Raw genomic sequence first — 17,687 nt, forward strand, 5'->3', positions numbered from 1 at the left:
GGTGGCTCAGCAGCCTCGTGGCCGTCGGCAAGTTTCTAGGCTGACCGATCATTCTACACCCCCAACTCTCCTGGCCGCCAGGCCTCAACGTGTCCCCCTGTGCTGGCTTGCTGCGTCTACGGCCAGTGGTACAAAGCGTAGAAAGAGCTTGCCTAATGGAGTACCCCAGTGACATGCTGACCCTGTGGCCCATCCCTGCATGTTTTGAAAGGCAGCAAAGGTGCAAAGGAAGTAGAACTAAGAGCCCGGGGCTCACCGCTCTACAGATGGACTTGGAGGTGGTGTCTGAGCTGGTGAAGGGTCCTAGGCCTTGCCTCCCTGTGTGGGCTCTTACAATGCAGGGGCTCCCCAGTGCCCTGAACTGCTTCACGGATGGGCAGAGAATCACAGCACGACTTGATCTCCAAGTCACCTGAGGAGCCACGGCCTGGCATGACCCCAAGGTCAAGCCTCTGAAAGGAAGTGAGCTACAAGTGGAAAACCATGGTGATGGACTGCAGAAGCGGAGTGGAGGCTGGATCCTGACGGTGCTCCTGTTAGAGGTGGGACTGCCTGGGTCCTGGTGAGTGGACGGGGTTTACCGTGGGATGGGCAGGCCTCTCAGACGCCACGCATTCTGGGTAGTGACTAAGCCTATTACTAGTCCATAGCCCTGGCACACAGACCACTGAAGTCAAACCCAACTGCAGCCCACAAGACTGGGCAAAATCTGCATATTCTGCAGTCGGCATCTGGCCCAATACCACCCCTCCAGACACCATTGATTCATTCACTCAGCCAGCCAGAAGCTGCAAAGATAGCAAGAAGATAAAGACATAGTTCCTAACCACAGGAGCTTTACTCTAATAGAAAAGACAGTTAAAACAACACACAAGGCAGGGTACAACAATTCGCAAGAGTGGTGTCCCCAGGAGTAGTCCCTGCCACCTTCACCAGCATTCCAACCTAAGTTAGGTTACCTCGATCTCCAGAGCAACTTAGAAAGCGGGTTGGCGGAGTGAGTAACCCTCCCTTTGCAGGCTGGAAGAGTGGACAAATACATTTGCTCTCTTCAGGATTTTTTTTCTGCCTGTTCAATTGCATAATTTTGGCTCCAAAGCTCTCTCCTGACAGCCATGGAAACGTGACATGAAACTTCTCACACACACTTTCTGATGAAAGTAAGGCATGCTCTCTTTTATTTAAATAAAAACAGTTTCTATGGGGGAGAAAAAAACCTTGGCAGATGCCAAACACATTAGTTGTTAAATCTTGTGTTTCTTTCTTTTCTTTTGAGTTAAGGTGGGGTGTGCACCTAGACTGGAGCAGTGGGAGAAAGCTGAGGATGGGGAAGAGATGAAAGAGCCAGAGGGAGGAGGGCAGAAGATCAGAGTCAAGACTGGAGGTGGGCAGGACAGGAGAGAGGGCATAAAAGGAGGGGTGTGAGAGGAAGAAGGAGGAAAATAAAAAGAACCTAGTTTGCAATGTCAGTAAATGATTTGCAGTAAACTGGCCTAATGCTTCAGGAATTTCTTGGCTTGAACCAATTAAAAAAATATATATATATATTTTTAAAAAGACATATGAGAATGAGAAATGTTATTAATCCTTGAAAACAAATCAAGGATGGGAGCCATTTCTCCACTGAGTCTGGCAGCCAGATGAACAGAGAAGATGTCTGTAGACCATCCCATTTATTTGACTTCAGTGCTGCTGTGAAGTAGGGCTGGCTAGCAGAACTGGGGAGTTTCTTTTGGACCAGACGAAGGAATAAAATGGTTTGAAAACATACACTGGGGAAAGAGAGAAGAAGGGAAAAAAAAGATTTACTTGCCAGCAACCCACATCACACATATTTCTCTGATCAACCGAATATAAACTAGGAACTTAGCAATGGGAAAATTAATGTGAATCCCGGTGGTCTGGACTCATCAGAGCCAGAGCTGGTTCCTGGCATGGCCTTTGGCAGGCTGGCGGTCTGTACAGGAAGAGAGAGAGGAGAGAAGACGGAGGCGTTCAGAGGAACAATGGACATGAACCCTTCAGCGTGGCCTTTACAAACAGAATTCTAGGTGGGAGAGGCAGGGGCACAGTCTGAAGGCCGTGGGACCCACAGTGGTTCCCACTTTCCCCTCCACACACCTGGGAACTACGTAGTCCTAAAAGCAGTAATGACTACCCGTGTCGTCTGCCCACCCTCTCTGACGGTGTCCTGTGAGGTGTCTGGGAGGACGTGGAGCCACTTCCACTGGCGTCTCCCTTCAAACGTTCCAGAGTTTCCTCTAAAAATGCTTTATGCTTCTGACGTCTATCAATTTTTCTAAACCCTTCCTGAATCTATTTGTATTTTCAGCCTGTTTATATCCCAAGATGTTGCTTCATCCTCTCTTGTTTACTTCCTCAAAATTTTTACTATGTCATAATCTGGTGAAGAAATCTTCGTTCACCTTCGGCATGCCCTTTCTGATCTTCTAGACTTCAAACACATCTTATCTGGGAGTCTGCCTCTCCCTAGACATTCACCGAAGGCCTAGCCTGTGCCAGGCCCTTTGTGCAGCAGTGTGGTGGTCACAGAGGTGAAGGGCAAAGAGACGGTGGCAGGAGAGGCCTAGAGAAGTAAACTCGGGATGGTAGGGAGCCGGGAAGAGGGGACCCCACTCCAGACTTGGGGGGTCGAGGGGGTCAAGAAAAGATTCTTAGAGGAGAAGATACCTGAATCTTGAAAACTGAGAAGGAATGTATTAACCCAAGGGAGGTGGGAACTTTCTGGGGAAGAGAATGGAAAGGAGGTTGTTACAGGTGGACGGAGCGCCATTCCAAAAACCAGTGCAAGACTAGCTGAGGAAATGGCAGGGTTGCTGGGTCTGGGGGCGGGGGGGGGGGCGGGGGGTAGGGCTGAGAGTAGGGCTTAAGTGTCGCGCTGCAGCCTGAGTCTTACTCTGTGATGCCTTTTCAATGTTTTTAAGTAGAAAAGGAGTGCAGTCACCAAAAAGTAAGCACAATTTTCCCTAAAGAAAAAAACATGCTGTTTCTGCCTCAGCAAGTTTTGCTTTTTCCTTTGGCTTACCTTTTTTTCCCTCAGTATTAAGTGATAGTCCTTTATTTAGATTTGAACATTTTGTCCCATTTGCAGGACAGACTCACTGTTCTATAGTTCCCGGGACTATTACCAGATTCCAAAAATGGTTGAAAGTCTAAAAACAAGATCAGGGTAGAAATCCCTAAACTCTTCTACACACACCAAAAAAGGAGCCAAGGAACTCACTTGCTCTCTTGATTCTTTTTCATTTTAAAGGAACCATCTTGCATCATGTTCTTTAAAGGTTCCAGTGATTTCAAGCAAGCTAATCAATCCTCCCCCTCGTCTTCCTGGGCAAAAGCCTTCTTAAAGTGTGTTCTGGCTCACTGAATCTATAGTTGTACCTGCTAAACACACTGTGTGGTCCTTCCCTTTTCTCTTAGCTTAGAAAATGAACCTAGGATTTTATTTAAGCATATGGCTGTGTGTGCAAAGAACAGACTGAGGAGAGGAGTGGGGTAGGTTAAGAGTTCTAAGCATGTCCTTGGGAGAAGATGAACCATGGAATTGAGTCCTCTTTTGGTAAATATTGACCGTTGCTAAATAGAAAATTGGAACCCTGGCTGTTTGGGGCAGTTGCTGCCATGATGCCCTGAGCTAACTCCACACATTTGTCTGGGCACCTGTGCCAGGCCTACTGGGATTAGCATTGCCAAAGCCATTTGAAGATTTCACCAGAATACCAGGGGAAATTCTTGTGAGGTGTGAATTTCTGCCTGTATCCAGTAGAAAACAGACAGGGTTAATATGACTTTGGCCTAAAGCTGTAAGGTATTCCTTAGTCATCTCCTATTTAGGTACTCAAGTTGCTTAGTACCTTTTAGGTTTAAGCTGTCTTTCAATAATTTTCTCGTCCAACTGGCAAAGTAAAATACACAACACTTAACGGCATAAAGCAGTTGGATTTCAAGCTCAAGTTAGTTCTCCTTTTCCAACTATACCACCATGTGGAGCTGTCTCTCTGCCTCTCCCAGCAAAGGCAGATTCACACTCTGCCTGGTGGGTATCTTCAGACCCAGCTTTCAGCTGCAGACTCCTTTCCCCTCCCAGGGAAATACAGCCACTGAGTGATTGTCTCTCTCTTGCTACCTCATCCTAATTTCAGGACCTGACTGAACTCACTATGGAATTATCTGCACCGTCCAAGAAACTGCACTGGGCTTAGGTCTAAGTACACGATGTAGAGAGCTGAACTTCGCTGTTGAAGGTCTGAGAAAGGGATGTGAGGACTCAAAAAATTAGAGATAAAGGTTGTCCCGCACACATTCTTCAAGGCTCAACCCTGAGTCTTCCTCGATCCCCTGAAACTGAAATGAATCACTGTTCACCTGAGCTCCCATTAAAATCTGTTCATATCTCTATTAGGCAACTCGTGGGTCTGACTGACTTGCTTTATGGCTAACATGTAAATGCAGTCCACCTTCTCCATCAGACTAAGAGCTCCTCAACCGGAGGGACTCGGTCTTACTGTGCTGTTGGAAATTCTAAACACTCCCCAATTCGCAGGACACCTATCTCCAAAACACCCAGATATTGAACTCAGGAGAATGGTTGGTTTGCTGGTTCCCTAGTGGGACTCATGAATTGCCAGCCTGCTGGCTAGCCCTATGGATTTTGGACTTACCAGCCTCCACAATCGTGTGAGCCGATTCTTTAAAATAAATCTTTCTCTCCCTTTCGTTTTTCCTTTCTCTACTCCTTTTTCTCTCTCTCTCTCCCCATATGTGTGTATGTGTGTGTATAATTATATACATGTTCGCCATAAAGTTACATGTGTATAATTATATAAGTGTATATATACATATGTATATATGTGTGTATATATAATCATATGTATGTTCTCCATAAAATTATACGTGTGTTTACATAATTATGTGTGTGTGTATATATACATACATGCATTTTATATATATATGTAGAGAGAGAGAGAGTGGGGGAGAGAGATTGGTTCCTCTTCTCTGGAGAACCCTGACTAAAAACAAGGATAAAGGAAGCTAGAAATATTTTTTAAAAATGTTGACAGTGATCCCTAATGGCCTGTTCTAATTCAGGGTCACAGCACAGAAGACCTTAAGGAAGTGTCTGATGGGAAGCAGAGCTGGGGAGCTGAGTAAGAAGAGTCATGGCTTCTGTTTGTGGAACTCACAAGGCCAAGGGCCAGGGTTGGCCCATCCTGCCAGCGCAAACCAGCACTGTCTCCTTGGAACAATAAGCAGCAGTGAACCACACAAGCATAAATGGGCAGCTCTGTGGGCTGCACTGACAACATACATGCAGTGACACTACGGCTGCTCTCAAAGGTGGCGGGGAGATGGGAACCCAGGTTGGAGAACATGTGTGCAGGGGAAGCTAAGAAATTCACAGGAAATGGGTTTGTTCTCTCTTCCTGATAAGCCAGTCCTCTCTCTTGGCTCTGGCTGTGACGGAAGCTTTGCCACCCCTGGGCTCTGTCGTCCTAGGGCTGCTCCCAGAATGGAGTTGGGCAGCACAGGGTTGGGCACAGGCCTCAGAGCCTTCTGCAAGAGGACACTCCACAGATAGGTGCTGACCAAATGGGTGAGTGAATAAAGTCTGGACTTCATAAAATGCCAGAAAATATTACTATCATATACTCTCTCATTTGATTCTTTAAAAAACAAAACAAAACAAAACCATAAGATGGAGGAGGTAATCATTACTGTACTCATTTTACAGTTGTGGCAATCTGAGAAATTAAGTGACTTGCCCAAAGCCACATTAACTCTTAAGTGGCAGAGTTAAAACTTAAAAAAAAAAAAAAAAAAAAGATCCTCGGTTTAAGTTTCTTGTTTCTTCCATTATACCAGTTTGGCTCTTCATTTCACTCATGGGTTAAATTATGGTAACAAAGGGCCCCTGTCCCCTTCTGACCTTTCCTCAAAGGCACAGAGTCATGGACACAGCTGCCTAAGGGGAACTCCTTCCTTTCCTGTCAGCTGTCTTGCCTCTGATCTCTGATGCCAGAGAAGGATAATTCAGGAGTACGTGACTGGTCCTAGGGCTTAAAGACCTTACGGAGGGGTTACAGATCGGCTCTCAATTAAACCAGCACCAGCATAAGACTTCACATTAGCCTGAGGACTAAAATCCCCAGATATAGAATTACTACCCAGTTACTGCCTATTTTATTTCCAACTATGACGAGGACCTAGGGATTATAGGATAACTGGGAGAATTAACTAAAAAGATAGAAAGAAGGTAAAAATGAAGAATTATTAGGAGTTTATCTGAATGGTAGCTGACTAGTGGTAAGGGGCAGGAAACAGCTTTCACGCTGCATGCCAGCTCTGAACTGGTTGTGATTACGTGCTGTGCTGTGTGGAGAACAATGCTAAGGATGCCTCGGGGTCCAGGAACAAGGAACGCGGTGTCCACGGGCAACACCTGCTGTTGGTTCAGGCGCACAGAGTGGTTGGCACCCGGGTGTAAAGCTTGTGAAAAGGGAGGTAAGAGGAAGAGAGGTAAGGAAGGAGAGCAAAGTCAGAGCATTTCAAAAAGAATTAGACAAGATGGTCTGAAGAGAGGCATTAGCAACAAGAGAGATTCACCACAAAGAAAGCTTAAGTGAAAAGGGAAAAAGAATCTCCACAGAAGAGAGTGGGAAGGGCACCTCCACAGAGAGTAAGAAAAGCAGTTCTCCACACAGCCAGGACCACCTGGAGGAGAGGGTGGGAGTGCACAGGTGAGACTTCAGGTGGTCCCATTTTACCTGAAGAACACAGGCTGATGTCACCAGGCAGGGGTAAAGTTCAAGTGCACCCCCCTGGCATCAGAGTAGAAGTGGTCTGGACCAGGGAAGTTCTGCTAGCAGCCTCCTCCGCATCCCTGAATCCTCAAGCCAGGTCTTAGCCCCCATCACTGAAAGCCCCCATCACTGAAAGCCCCATCACTGAAAGCCCCCATCACTGAAAGCCCCCATCACTGAAAGCCCCCATCACTGAAAGCCCCCAGTGATCTCTAGGGGTTCACCGAGATGCAGGAGGCAGCGTCCTGCCAGGGAGGCCAAACAGCAAGTGCTCTGCCTGAGGACGAACATCTGAATGCACTGGAGAGAGGCCGGAGGAGAAGGAAGCCTGAAACACCAAGTGTGGGTGTGCGTGCGTGCGTGTGAGCACCGGCACACCGCTGCCGGCCTCGCCTCCGAATGCAGACCGTGCCTTCCATAATCCCTTCTACCGCTCGGCCTCCCTCGCACATAAGCCACCCAGCAAAACACAGCCCCCATTCTGCTCAGGAATGTGCTTTGGGAAACTTAATCTAGCTGCTGAGTCTGGGCCAAATCCCCCATGGCATTAACCCAAGGACAGCAGCCCTCGCTCCCGCCTTCCCGCCACCCCGTCACTGCCTCCTCCAAGTTCGGGAGGCTGTAGTTCCAGCCCACCAACTCCCTCTCCCCAGGACACAGACCCTCCAAGCGCGCTCTCCCCATTTCCAGCACTTCTCCATCCATCTTCTGGTCAGGGCCAAACATTTCTCTTCTGATTCATGCCTAAATGACACGCCAATAGCTCTTGGTTTTCAAACAAGACTCGCCTCAGCTTCTGCACAAGCCCCCTCTTCTCTCACTGTGCCTTCTTGGGTTGCAACCAAACATTCCCTTTGTCCTCACTGCCAACTGCAGATCCCTTTGAGCACCAGAGAAAGAAGGGGCCAGGAATTTTTTAAAAATAAAGGCTATAAATCGTCTCTCCTCACACAGATTCACCTTGAAGTAGAAGGAGGGCTCCAAAATAAATCTTCTACTCTCCAGCTCTCCCGTTCTCCAAACAACGAGAGGTTCAGCCTGGCTCGTGATTAGGCCAAGTTAGGGAGTCTCCCAAGTCTTCACAGACGAGGGCTGACCATTTGCAGGTGAGCAGACCTCCTGGCGGAGCGGCGCTGCTAAAGGCACAAAGGTGGCTAAAAGGCACCTCTTATTTGTAATAATGAACAACTGGCAAGGACCTGACTGCCCAGCACTAGGAAGAGCGTTCAGGACACTGTGGTAGAGCCACTCTGGGATATTCTAGGGCCGTGAGCAACAGTGCTCCTGCTCTGGTGGGGATGGGGGACAGATTAACCAGGAGCGTGCCGGAGCGGTGCTTACACGGTATGTACACGTGAAAAACACGTTGGGCTGTTCACTTAACATTCCAGCATTTTGTGTACTTTACTGGATGCATTTTATACTCAATAAAAAAGAAAACGTAAATACGGTCATATGGCCAATGGAAAATGCTTGTCATACGATGTCAAAGGGGAGAGAATAAGGACAGAAACTGTATATTCAGTAGTGTAAAAATACAGGTAGGGATGAAGACCAGAAGGGTACACTCCAAAATGATGATGGTGGTTGTACGAGGATGGTGGGGAGACATTATGTTCCATATATTCTAAACTTTCTAGAGTGTCAATTTAATTATAATTTTGAAATATACGAGAGAAGTGTGATGGTAAGAAGTGTAGCTCTGGCCTCAGCCCTTCTTGTTATGATGAGATGACCCCTGTCACCCTCCTCCCCCAACTCTCCCAGCACCCTCCCCCAGCCCACCAGCACACCTGGGGGGAGGGCCCAGCAGGTGGCCCAGGGCCTGCCTGCCTCACTGAACCCGAACCCTAACCCTAACCCAGAGACCTGGCACTCAGATTCAGTGAGTGCTGCTGCGTCCACAAAGGCAAAGTGGTTCCAAGATGCAGCCCAGGCTTGGCCTCCTCCCCTAGGGAGGTAGCTAGGGACCCACCCTGTCTTCCGGCCTCCTCTGGGAAGAGGGCAGGGCTGCTAGACTGGTTCCCCAGGAAACAGGAATACCGTTGCCAGCCTTGTTCTATTCTCTATTCTCCCATGGGAGTGAAGCCCCTCTAGGGATCTGGAAACCAGAGGGCAGGGCGGGGTCTTTTCTCCCCTGCTTTTCTACTCCTCCATCTCTCACCACTTTCTCCCCAGGACTCACGCTTCACACCTCAGGGACCCCAGCCGACGTTTAAGGAGCATCTTAGAAGCTGGCTGCCTTAGGTGTGACCCGTAACATAAGGACCACCAACCTCCTGGAACCACATGGTCCAGGAGGTGATAACGATGGTGACATGGAAGCAGGGCTGTCTGGGATAAGGAGGCACAGCTAAGTCGTGAGGGGACAAGCTCAGGAGACCTTCTCAGAGGTTAAGCCCAAACACCATGGAACTCTCAACAAGATCCCCTGTTTCCTAGGCTTCAGCCACCAGGAAGGGGAGGTAATTCTTAATACTGTTGACCTTGAACAACATAGGTTTGAACTGCGTGGGTCCACGTGGCTGGGGATCTCTTCCCCCACAGTAAATACTATGGCACTGCATGACCCGAGGTTGGTTGGACCTGCGGATGCAGAGGACCCCTTATGAGTTATATGCCAATTCTCGAGTGCCCAGAGGGTCGGCGACCCTCACCCTGCATTGTTCAAGGGCCAAGTGAATGTCCTGGCTCTAGACTCCGCATATAAGAGCAGGTGTTGCGGCTGTGCTTCCAAAATAAGCCTTTGGAAGTTTATTTAACCAGTCAAGTCTCATTTCCCATACGTACCATGGGTAGAAAATCAGGTAATGTGTGTACTGAGCTTGGGCACAATAGTGTAATTATCTATAAGAGCAGCATGAAGTCTTCTCCCGGCCTCCTCCTTGGACCAAAGTGTCGCCTCATTTCTTCCTCTCTACCCTCTGTCCCACAGTTTCCTTTTCATTGTGTTTCACTATCTCCGTTTCAGGAATTTAGACTATGCCTGCCCCGCACAGAGGCAGGAGGCCAAGGGGGAATGGGCGGGCTCTGTTCGGACCACACGTGGCCCTGTACACGCTCCGACTGCAACTGCTGTGAGGATGGGGGGCGGGGGGCACAACGACATCGAAGACCACAGGGTGACCAAGTAGAAAGGCCCGGCGCGGCCCAGCTCCGGGGCCCACAGAAACAGTTCAACCATGTCAGGTTCCCTTCTTTCTACACGCTCACTCCAGACATCGCCTCTGCTCAGAGAGCACAAAGGTCCCCAGCCACCGGAGATGACTGGGCAGCCGCCACTCTCTGACTGGAAACGTCAGCTGGCAAGGCCCCTTTTAGGGTGGGACTGATGACAGGGGGTTTGATTGGGGTGGAGGACAGAGAGAGAATGGGAGGGGGCAGAGGAGCAGTACTCACTAGCTAGTGTCACGGTGGCTGGCACGCTGGCCACAGCCCCTGCAGGCATCCGGGCCACACACTGGTACCGCCCCACAGTGTGGTTGCTGAGGGCAGTGATGACGAGGGTCCCGCGGGTGATGAGGACGCCCTGGGCATCATCCGAGCCATTCAGCTCCTTCCCGTTCAGGCGCCAGGTGGTGTTCATCCAGGGGGGCTCCACCACGCAGCCCAGGATCACGGTTCCTCCGAGCTTCTGGACGGTGGAAGAAGGCTGGACAGTGACCTGAGGGACCTCATCTGGAGGAAGAACAGGGAGGCAGCGATGAACTGACACCCCCAAGAAACCAACAGCGTGACTTGCTAAGAAGCACAGCACCCAGGCAGCCTTTCAGAGTTGAGCAACCCAGAGAGGAGTTGACCTTTCTCTGAAGAACTCTGCTGACCTTGGGTCCATTTCCCCAACCTGGCCTTTTCCCCAGAAAGTAGACTGGAGTGGCAGTGTGGTGTGAAGGCAAGAGCTCAGGCTTTGGACCTGAACAGGAGCTGCGTCTGAATCCCAGTGCCACTGCTTCTGAGCCAGGGAACTTTAGCCTTTTGGGGTCTCAGTTTCTTATCTGTAAAATGGGACTAATAATATTTGTCTCACAGCGTCGCTGGGAAGCTGACAAACAACGCAGGTAAACTGCCTGCTGTAATGCCATATAGTAAGTGCTCAATAAAAGGCAGTTCAGCCATTATCGTTACTCCTCCTCTAGTATAAGTTTCAAATGATTAAAATACCAAAATACAACCAATATGAGGTTATTGAGATCATTTCTCATCTTGTATTATTGAGCGTGTCCCTGAAGGTCAGTGGGAAGGAAATGCTCTTTGAAATCCAGGAGGAAGGAGGCCTTTTTAGAGGGTCCTCGTAGAATGCTTGATGCTTCCGTCTGACACTAGGGGCAAAGTGTTCTTCCCAGAAGGGCCACTGAGAAGGCAAGGAAAACACTCACTCAGGTTCGCGAAGCAGCCCGCCATGGCCAAGAGGAGGCAAGCAAGCGTGACCTCGGGCCTCTTTCCTCTCTGCGTTTTCATCATCCCACGCGGCATGGTGTGTCAACGTCCCATAAGCCAAAGGAGTCACTCAAAGAGGTACCGCAATCCCCTGCTACACTCTGTTGTGAAAAAGAGAGAGAAACGGCCATGGTAAGAACGCCCGGGGCACCCCTGTGGTAGCCATGGGGCCTGGCTTTGTCCCCATGCCCGCTGCTTCCATCACACAGGTGGTAACATTCAAAGTCTTGACCTGGCCGGCTGCTGGAAGACTAAAGAACACTCTCATGCCATTTCTCATCTAACATAAGCTGCTTCTAAGTTGCCCCTTTGAGCTAGAAGGTGATGTCATGGTAAGAAGGCCAGAGCCTTGCCCAGTACACCCATAGCAACAAGGACAGGAGAGCCCAGGACATGGAGAGGCGGAGACTGGCAGCCATGTCCCAGGCTCAGGGCAGTGAGTAGCCAGCACAGATGCTGGAAAGGATGCAGTTATCTTTACCATTTGCTTGCAGGAGGCTAGGTGCCCAGGGCTACGTGGCGCACCACGCTGCTAGTTTAGACTACTGTGCACAGTGCTGTCACAGTATACTGAATGCGTGCTGCATCCCTCGTTTAGGGGATGTTACTAATTAATGAATCCTAAAGTCTCAGGGGCTCATGAAAGATCTCCTGTTTTGACTCACCCCAGCCCTTCACCTACATCCTTGTCAACATTCTTTGATTTCCTGGAACCTACCAACCCTCCTCAGCTTGTCTAACCTCTGCAACTCCAGACACAAACACAGACAAAAGTCACACTCAGCCAAGGCCCCTCTTCTTCTCTCCACCCCCTGGTGCTGAAATTCCGGTATTTTCCATCTCTACAAAATCTGTACTTCTTTTTTTTTTTTTTTAAATAGACAATTCATTTTTATTTTGGTCTTCTGCCAAATCATTTTTTTTTCCAGAGGCTCTCCTTTATATGCATTCTTTTTGGCCCTGAGTACTAATCAGATTATTTTAAGTTTTAGTGACATAAAACTTTCACATAGTGAAACACACAGATCTTAAGTGTATAATCACAAATGTGCATGTGCCTAATACATTTTTAAAAAGTGACAGAATTAAAGTGGAAATTAGGCAGTTTTATAATCATAGTGGCAATTGTTACACTCCCCTCGTAATAACTGATAGAACAGTTAGACGAAAAATTGTAGGGATATAGAAGATCTGAATAACAATGTCTACCTTCCTGATCTAATTGACATTCATTAATCATTAGAGCCAACAACAGTATTCTTTTCAAGTGCATATGGGATGTTCACAAATGCAGACCAAATACTGGGCCATAAAATTTCAAAAGACTGAAATTTTACAGAGTATGTTACTTGAACACAATGGAATTAAATTAGAAACCAACAAAACAAGATATCTAGGAAAGCCCCAAATACTGGGAGTTAACACATTTCTAAATAACTTATGTATCAAAGGAGAAATCACAAAGGAAATTAGAAAATACAAAATCTGTACTCTTGACGGCTTGCTGTGTTGCATCTCCACCCAGAACATTTCCTTGGGGGTCTAGACTGTACTGCTCCTCCAGCTGCTTGATGACATATCTCGGCTATCAGCCACCCTCTTATTGCCTGCCTAGAACTTTAATTCCGCCCTTCCACAGTATCATTTCTTTATGCCTCTTTTAAGCTATGGTGTTTAAAAGATTCATCAAAATCACAAAGAGGCAAATGTACACACGCTTCTGTCACAGCCGAAACCAAGATCTTGCCTCTGTGTTTTCACTGCTGTACCTATAGAACATGAGACCAATGAGGAAGGTGTGCCAACATCCTGCTAGGCAGGGAGACAGTAGAGTGAGAGTCAGGTGACTGAAGGCAGCGTCACAATGATCTAGACAGTGGATGCATATTCCTGAATCGTGCACATGCGGCAATATTAATAGTATATTTCCAGGAGGGTGACATATACTCAAAATGCTAACACTTTTGGACCAGTTTATCTAAACCAGCAACTCTTTCAAAAACTTACAGTCATCACTGAAAAATCATAGGAGGTAGTTAAGCTGCCCAGCTGACAGCTGCGTTACGCCCTCCAGTCTCTGGAGTTCTGGCTACTTGTACAGTCTGTTGTAAGAGCCGGTCTTGGGCCTCTCAACACCCATGGCTCCTTTCACAGAGGACTGAAGGCTGGGCTTCGAGGCTCTTGCTCTGTGCTAGGGAGTGCTTGAGATTTGCCTAAACCTCTCCCTTCTCCAAGCTCCTCTGGCTTTTCACCTAGCTACTTAGCGAGTTAAGAGGGCTACACTGCTTTGCCAAACAAGCACCCCTCCAAACCAGATCTAGGGCCCAGCCCCACACTGATGTTCGGAACGGTTTCTAGGGCAGAGTCCTTTCCCCTTGATTTTTAATCCTTCCCTTTGCCGCGTGTCTTCGACATCAGAGGACCTCCACTCTTCTGGGGAAGAACAAGGGGACATTTTCTAAAAGAGGTTTGAAAGAAAAATTTTAAGCTCTTCCTGACAAGTTTTTCCCTCTTGGGGTAGACAGAGCTTTTGCTCTTTTCCAGACAATCCAGGAAATCAAAGGGTCGTGTTATTAGCAAAGTGAAATTAAGGGAAGCTGCAAAGGATGTGAGTATGGCGGGGGAGGGCAGCCGTGGTGGGAGGGAGGGCATGCCTGTTACCACGATAGGCATCTTGCTAAGCTCTTTGCACAAGGTATTCTTTTAATCTTCAGAACAACTCTACATGGTGGGGACTATTATCCCCATTTTACAGGTGAGGAAACTGAGTTCCAGAGGGTAAGTAACAAGCCCGAGGTCATATAACTGTAGGCCTGGAATGAAACCCAGGTTGGGCTCATTCCAAAGTTCTGTGCTTTTAACCACAATAGTAGCCTTTTCATGTTTTTTTTCTACCAGCCCTCTGCACCAAGTGGGTGCTTGACGAACAGAGTTGGAATAGGGTGAGGTAGAACAATGAGGAATTTTAACAGTGGTTTCTTAATCACTGTTCATTAAGGAAAAGTTCATTGATATAGTTACAGACAAACACCAAAAAGCAAGCCTTTGGCGTCCCCTCGATCATCCAGATACTAGCTTTAGTTCTCTACTTTCCCCCAATGAAATAACGTATTTATCTAGAACACTGCATGAATGACCAGTTATAGGATTTTAGGGAACTTGCTTGCTCATGATGTGTTCCTCTTTCCCCAACTCCTCGAGGAGATTGCCCACACCTGCTCTTCCCCTGCCCCAAGAAAGGAAGAAGGAAGGAAAGGGAGGAGGCAGCAGGGAGACAGAATGACTACAAAGTAATAAAGGGCAGAAAGAAGACAAGCAGACAAAGAGGGACAGAAGGGCTGTTTCTTATCCCAGCACAGGGTGGCTACCGAGGTGTTTGGGTTGTAAAGTCGACAAAGGTTTTACTGAGGAAATTCAGCCCAGACCCCCTCCTGCTTAACGAGGACCAGCCAAACAGTTCTCGTTACTTCTGCACCCTGGGTAATTTATAAGGTTCAAAATGGAAACAGACCCCACTACTGCTGCCAGCCACCATCCCGCTTTTAAAGGAGAAAAAAATGTAGCTGAGGAGGGAGAGGGAGTGAGGAAGCAGGTGTCCAAAGGGGGAGAAAGGAGTTAACTCACGAACTCCCACAACGGAGTTGTAAGCAGGTACCACTCAGTGAGCCCAAAGCAGGACACATGGGGTCTCCGTCACGGCAAAGCAGAACCGTGACAAAAATACAGAGGTAGGGGGATCACCATAGCTATGATGCAGCTTCTTTAGCAGCTGGGGAAATTGAGCTGCTTCCTGGAGCAAGTTACCTAGTGAGCTTGGTCTAGAAAAATAGTTCCAAAAATGCAGGTTTCTGAGAACAGTTTTTTAATAATAAAAAAAACGCAAGTAGGGCTTAATTGGAGTACCTCCCACTGTGAAATGAACAAGGTACAGTTTCAAAATTGGGTGAAGGCAACAGTAAGGCCTGTTATTTTTCTTGGCAATGCTAGGTATGTCTAGATCCTTCTTATTTTTTCTGCATATTCTCAGAAAAAGAGATCAAGAAAAAAAAAAATCAAAAGCAGAGAGAAGGGAAAACGAACTCTTGACATGAATTCCTCATTGAGGCCTAGGTACTTTCTATTTTTAAGGGTTACTTGGACACAAAAAATAAAAGAAAATGCATCTGAGAAGTTGAACTGCTGACATACATGTTCCCACTGAAACAATCTCCAAGCAGACGTTTTTAAAACTTTCCAAAAACAACAGCAGCAGAATACACGTCTAAGGTTGAGACCAAGCACTAGAAATTACAGCCTTAGAGTATTGATTTTGCGGGAGAAAATTACAAACAACTGAGAGTCGATCATCAGCAGGAGGAGGCCAGCTCCACCTTCTCCCGAGAGGGCTGGCGGGCTGGCAGGAGCGAGAGGGAGGCAAGGGCACCCGAGGCCACATCTCATCCCCTGATCACCCAGGCCACTACAGCTCTCTGAGACAGAAGCCTCCATGGTCTAAAATGCCCAACACACCCTGTGGATGTCCTATGACCACTAACAAGATGAGCTACACAGAAGAGCACGTGATCTAGCAGGTGGCACAGAGAGTCTTTCTTAAAAACATTCTTCCAGTGGCAAGAATGAGATCTGACAAAATTCTTGTTCCATTGGTGGAGAGGGGCTGGCTAGATGAAAAAAGGAATATTTCTGACCCCAAGTTACATGTTTTTCACATGTTCCCAATTCTGTGGAGTAAGACTGGCCTTTTCCAAGGCAGAGAGAAGTTCTGCCCCGAGAAGGTGATGCCAAGTGACTGGAGGGTGAGGGCTGGCAGCCCTCTGGCCTCAAGAAAGAGGGTGGTACTCCTGCACAGAGGACTGACATTGGGGGAAATCTTGGGCAAACAAGTGAATTTAATTCTCAGCTGAATATGTGAGTTTAGACGGATCTAGGAGAAGGATTTAAGAAAGGGCATTGTTTTTTTTTAATGTAAAAAGTTTTTACCCCCAGACGTAATTAAAGGGAAACATTTTAAATCAGGAGGGACCTCAGAAAAATTAATAGCTTTGGATAACACCTAACAGGTACCTAGTATTATAAATGAGGAAAGCAAGGTGCAGAGAGGCTGAGTGATTTGCAGAAGGTCTCCCAGTTAAGAGGGATCCAGGGCTACAAGTCAGGTCTCCTGACTCTTAGTATGGTGCTCTTTCCACTACCCTGACACTGTCTCCCAGAAGATTGTTTCTGGGTCGTATTAACCAACTGCTTAAAACTGCTTTTAGAACTAAATTTAGAATGTTCTTGAATTTACTTCCTTAGGCATAAAAATGTCAACTGGATCATTATCTATAACAGTAACTTTCTGTGTGGTCACTTTCATTCTTTTACCATTTAGATCCTAATCTAGAAGAATCTCTTACTGTTCTTTACATGAATGTCTTCGATAGAATTTTCTGCAATGATGAAAATGTTCTATATTTGCATTGTCCAAGATGCTAGGTAGCCACTAGCACTTGTGGCAATTAAATACTTAAAGTGTGGCTAATATAACTAAGGAACTGAATTTTTAATTTTAAGTTAGCCAATAGGGCTAGTGGTTACCACATTAGGCAATACAGTTCAAGACTAATATCTGGAACATCTACCCAGACCACTCTGACATCACATAGGGGAGAATAACAATGGTTTGATGGTCTTAAGTATGAGCCATGCTCTAGCCAGCCTCTAAATATATTTCTAGCTTATTCCTTATCCAAAGTTTGTGTATGTTTTCTATTAAAAAACTATGTGTAGGGGACCTCCCTGGTGGCTCAGTGGTTAAGAATCCGCTTGCCAATGCAGGGGACAAGGGTTCGATTCCTGGTCCAGGAAGATCCCATATGCCACGGAGCAACTAAGCCTGTGCGCCACAACTACTGAGCCTGTGTTCTAGAGCCCATGAGCCACAACTACTGAGCCCACGTGCCACAACTACTGAAGCCCGCGTGCCTAGAGCCCGTGCTCCGCAACAAGAGAAGCCATTGCAATGAGAAGCACGCGCACCGCAACGAAGAGTAGCCCCCGCTTGCAGCAACTAGAGAAAGCCCACACGCAGCAGTGAAGACCCAACGCAGCCAAAAATAAATAAAATGAAAAAAAAAAAAACCAGAAAACAAAAGACTATGTGTATTGTGATTTTATTATCACTATTATTATTGGGAAGAAAAAATATCACTGTGATCTACCATACAGAAGACGGTACGCAAGGCACTGTACTAGAAGATGGATTCTGTCCTGAGAAGCTTAAAACAAAGCTTGTAACGTAAGTCAGCCAGTGCTCGGCAAATATCCATAAGCTTCCCTCTTCCCAGCCTGCTCTGCAGTTGGCTTAGGTCCAGGTGACAAGTGCTGGCCAATGACATGTAAGTGAACATGTTCTGGGTTACTTCCAGACCAAGACAGTTAAGAGAACTG

At 47.3% G+C, this 17,687-nt stretch overlaps 1 protein-coding gene across 6 annotated transcripts in view; it reads right to left on the minus strand.

Moving 5' to 3' along the window:
* Nucleotides 1–17,687, minus strand: part of BOC (BOC cell adhesion associated, oncogene regulated) — an 82,816-nt gene that overhangs the window by 33,551 nt on the left and 31,578 nt on the right. For all 6 annotated transcript variants that reach the window (XR_011074325.1, XM_068546746.1, XM_068546745.1 and 3 more), the window contains 2 exons: nt 11,198–11,359; nt 10,221–10,499 (listed from right to left, as the gene is read on the minus strand). Coding sequence is in view for 5 of the 6 variants with exons in the window: in XM_068546746.1 (XP_068402847.1) it covers nt 10,221–10,499; nt 11,198–11,294 (376 nt within the window). In the remaining variant the exon portion in view is untranslated. The remainder of the gene's footprint in view (nt 1–10,220; nt 10,500–11,197; nt 11,360–17,687) is intronic.

Source organism: Eschrichtius robustus, chromosome 6 (genome assembly GCF_028021215.1).
Source record: "Eschrichtius robustus isolate mEscRob2 chromosome 6, mEscRob2.pri, whole genome shotgun sequence".
Classification (NCBI taxonomy): Eukaryota; Metazoa; Chordata; class Mammalia; order Artiodactyla; family Eschrichtiidae; genus Eschrichtius; species Eschrichtius robustus.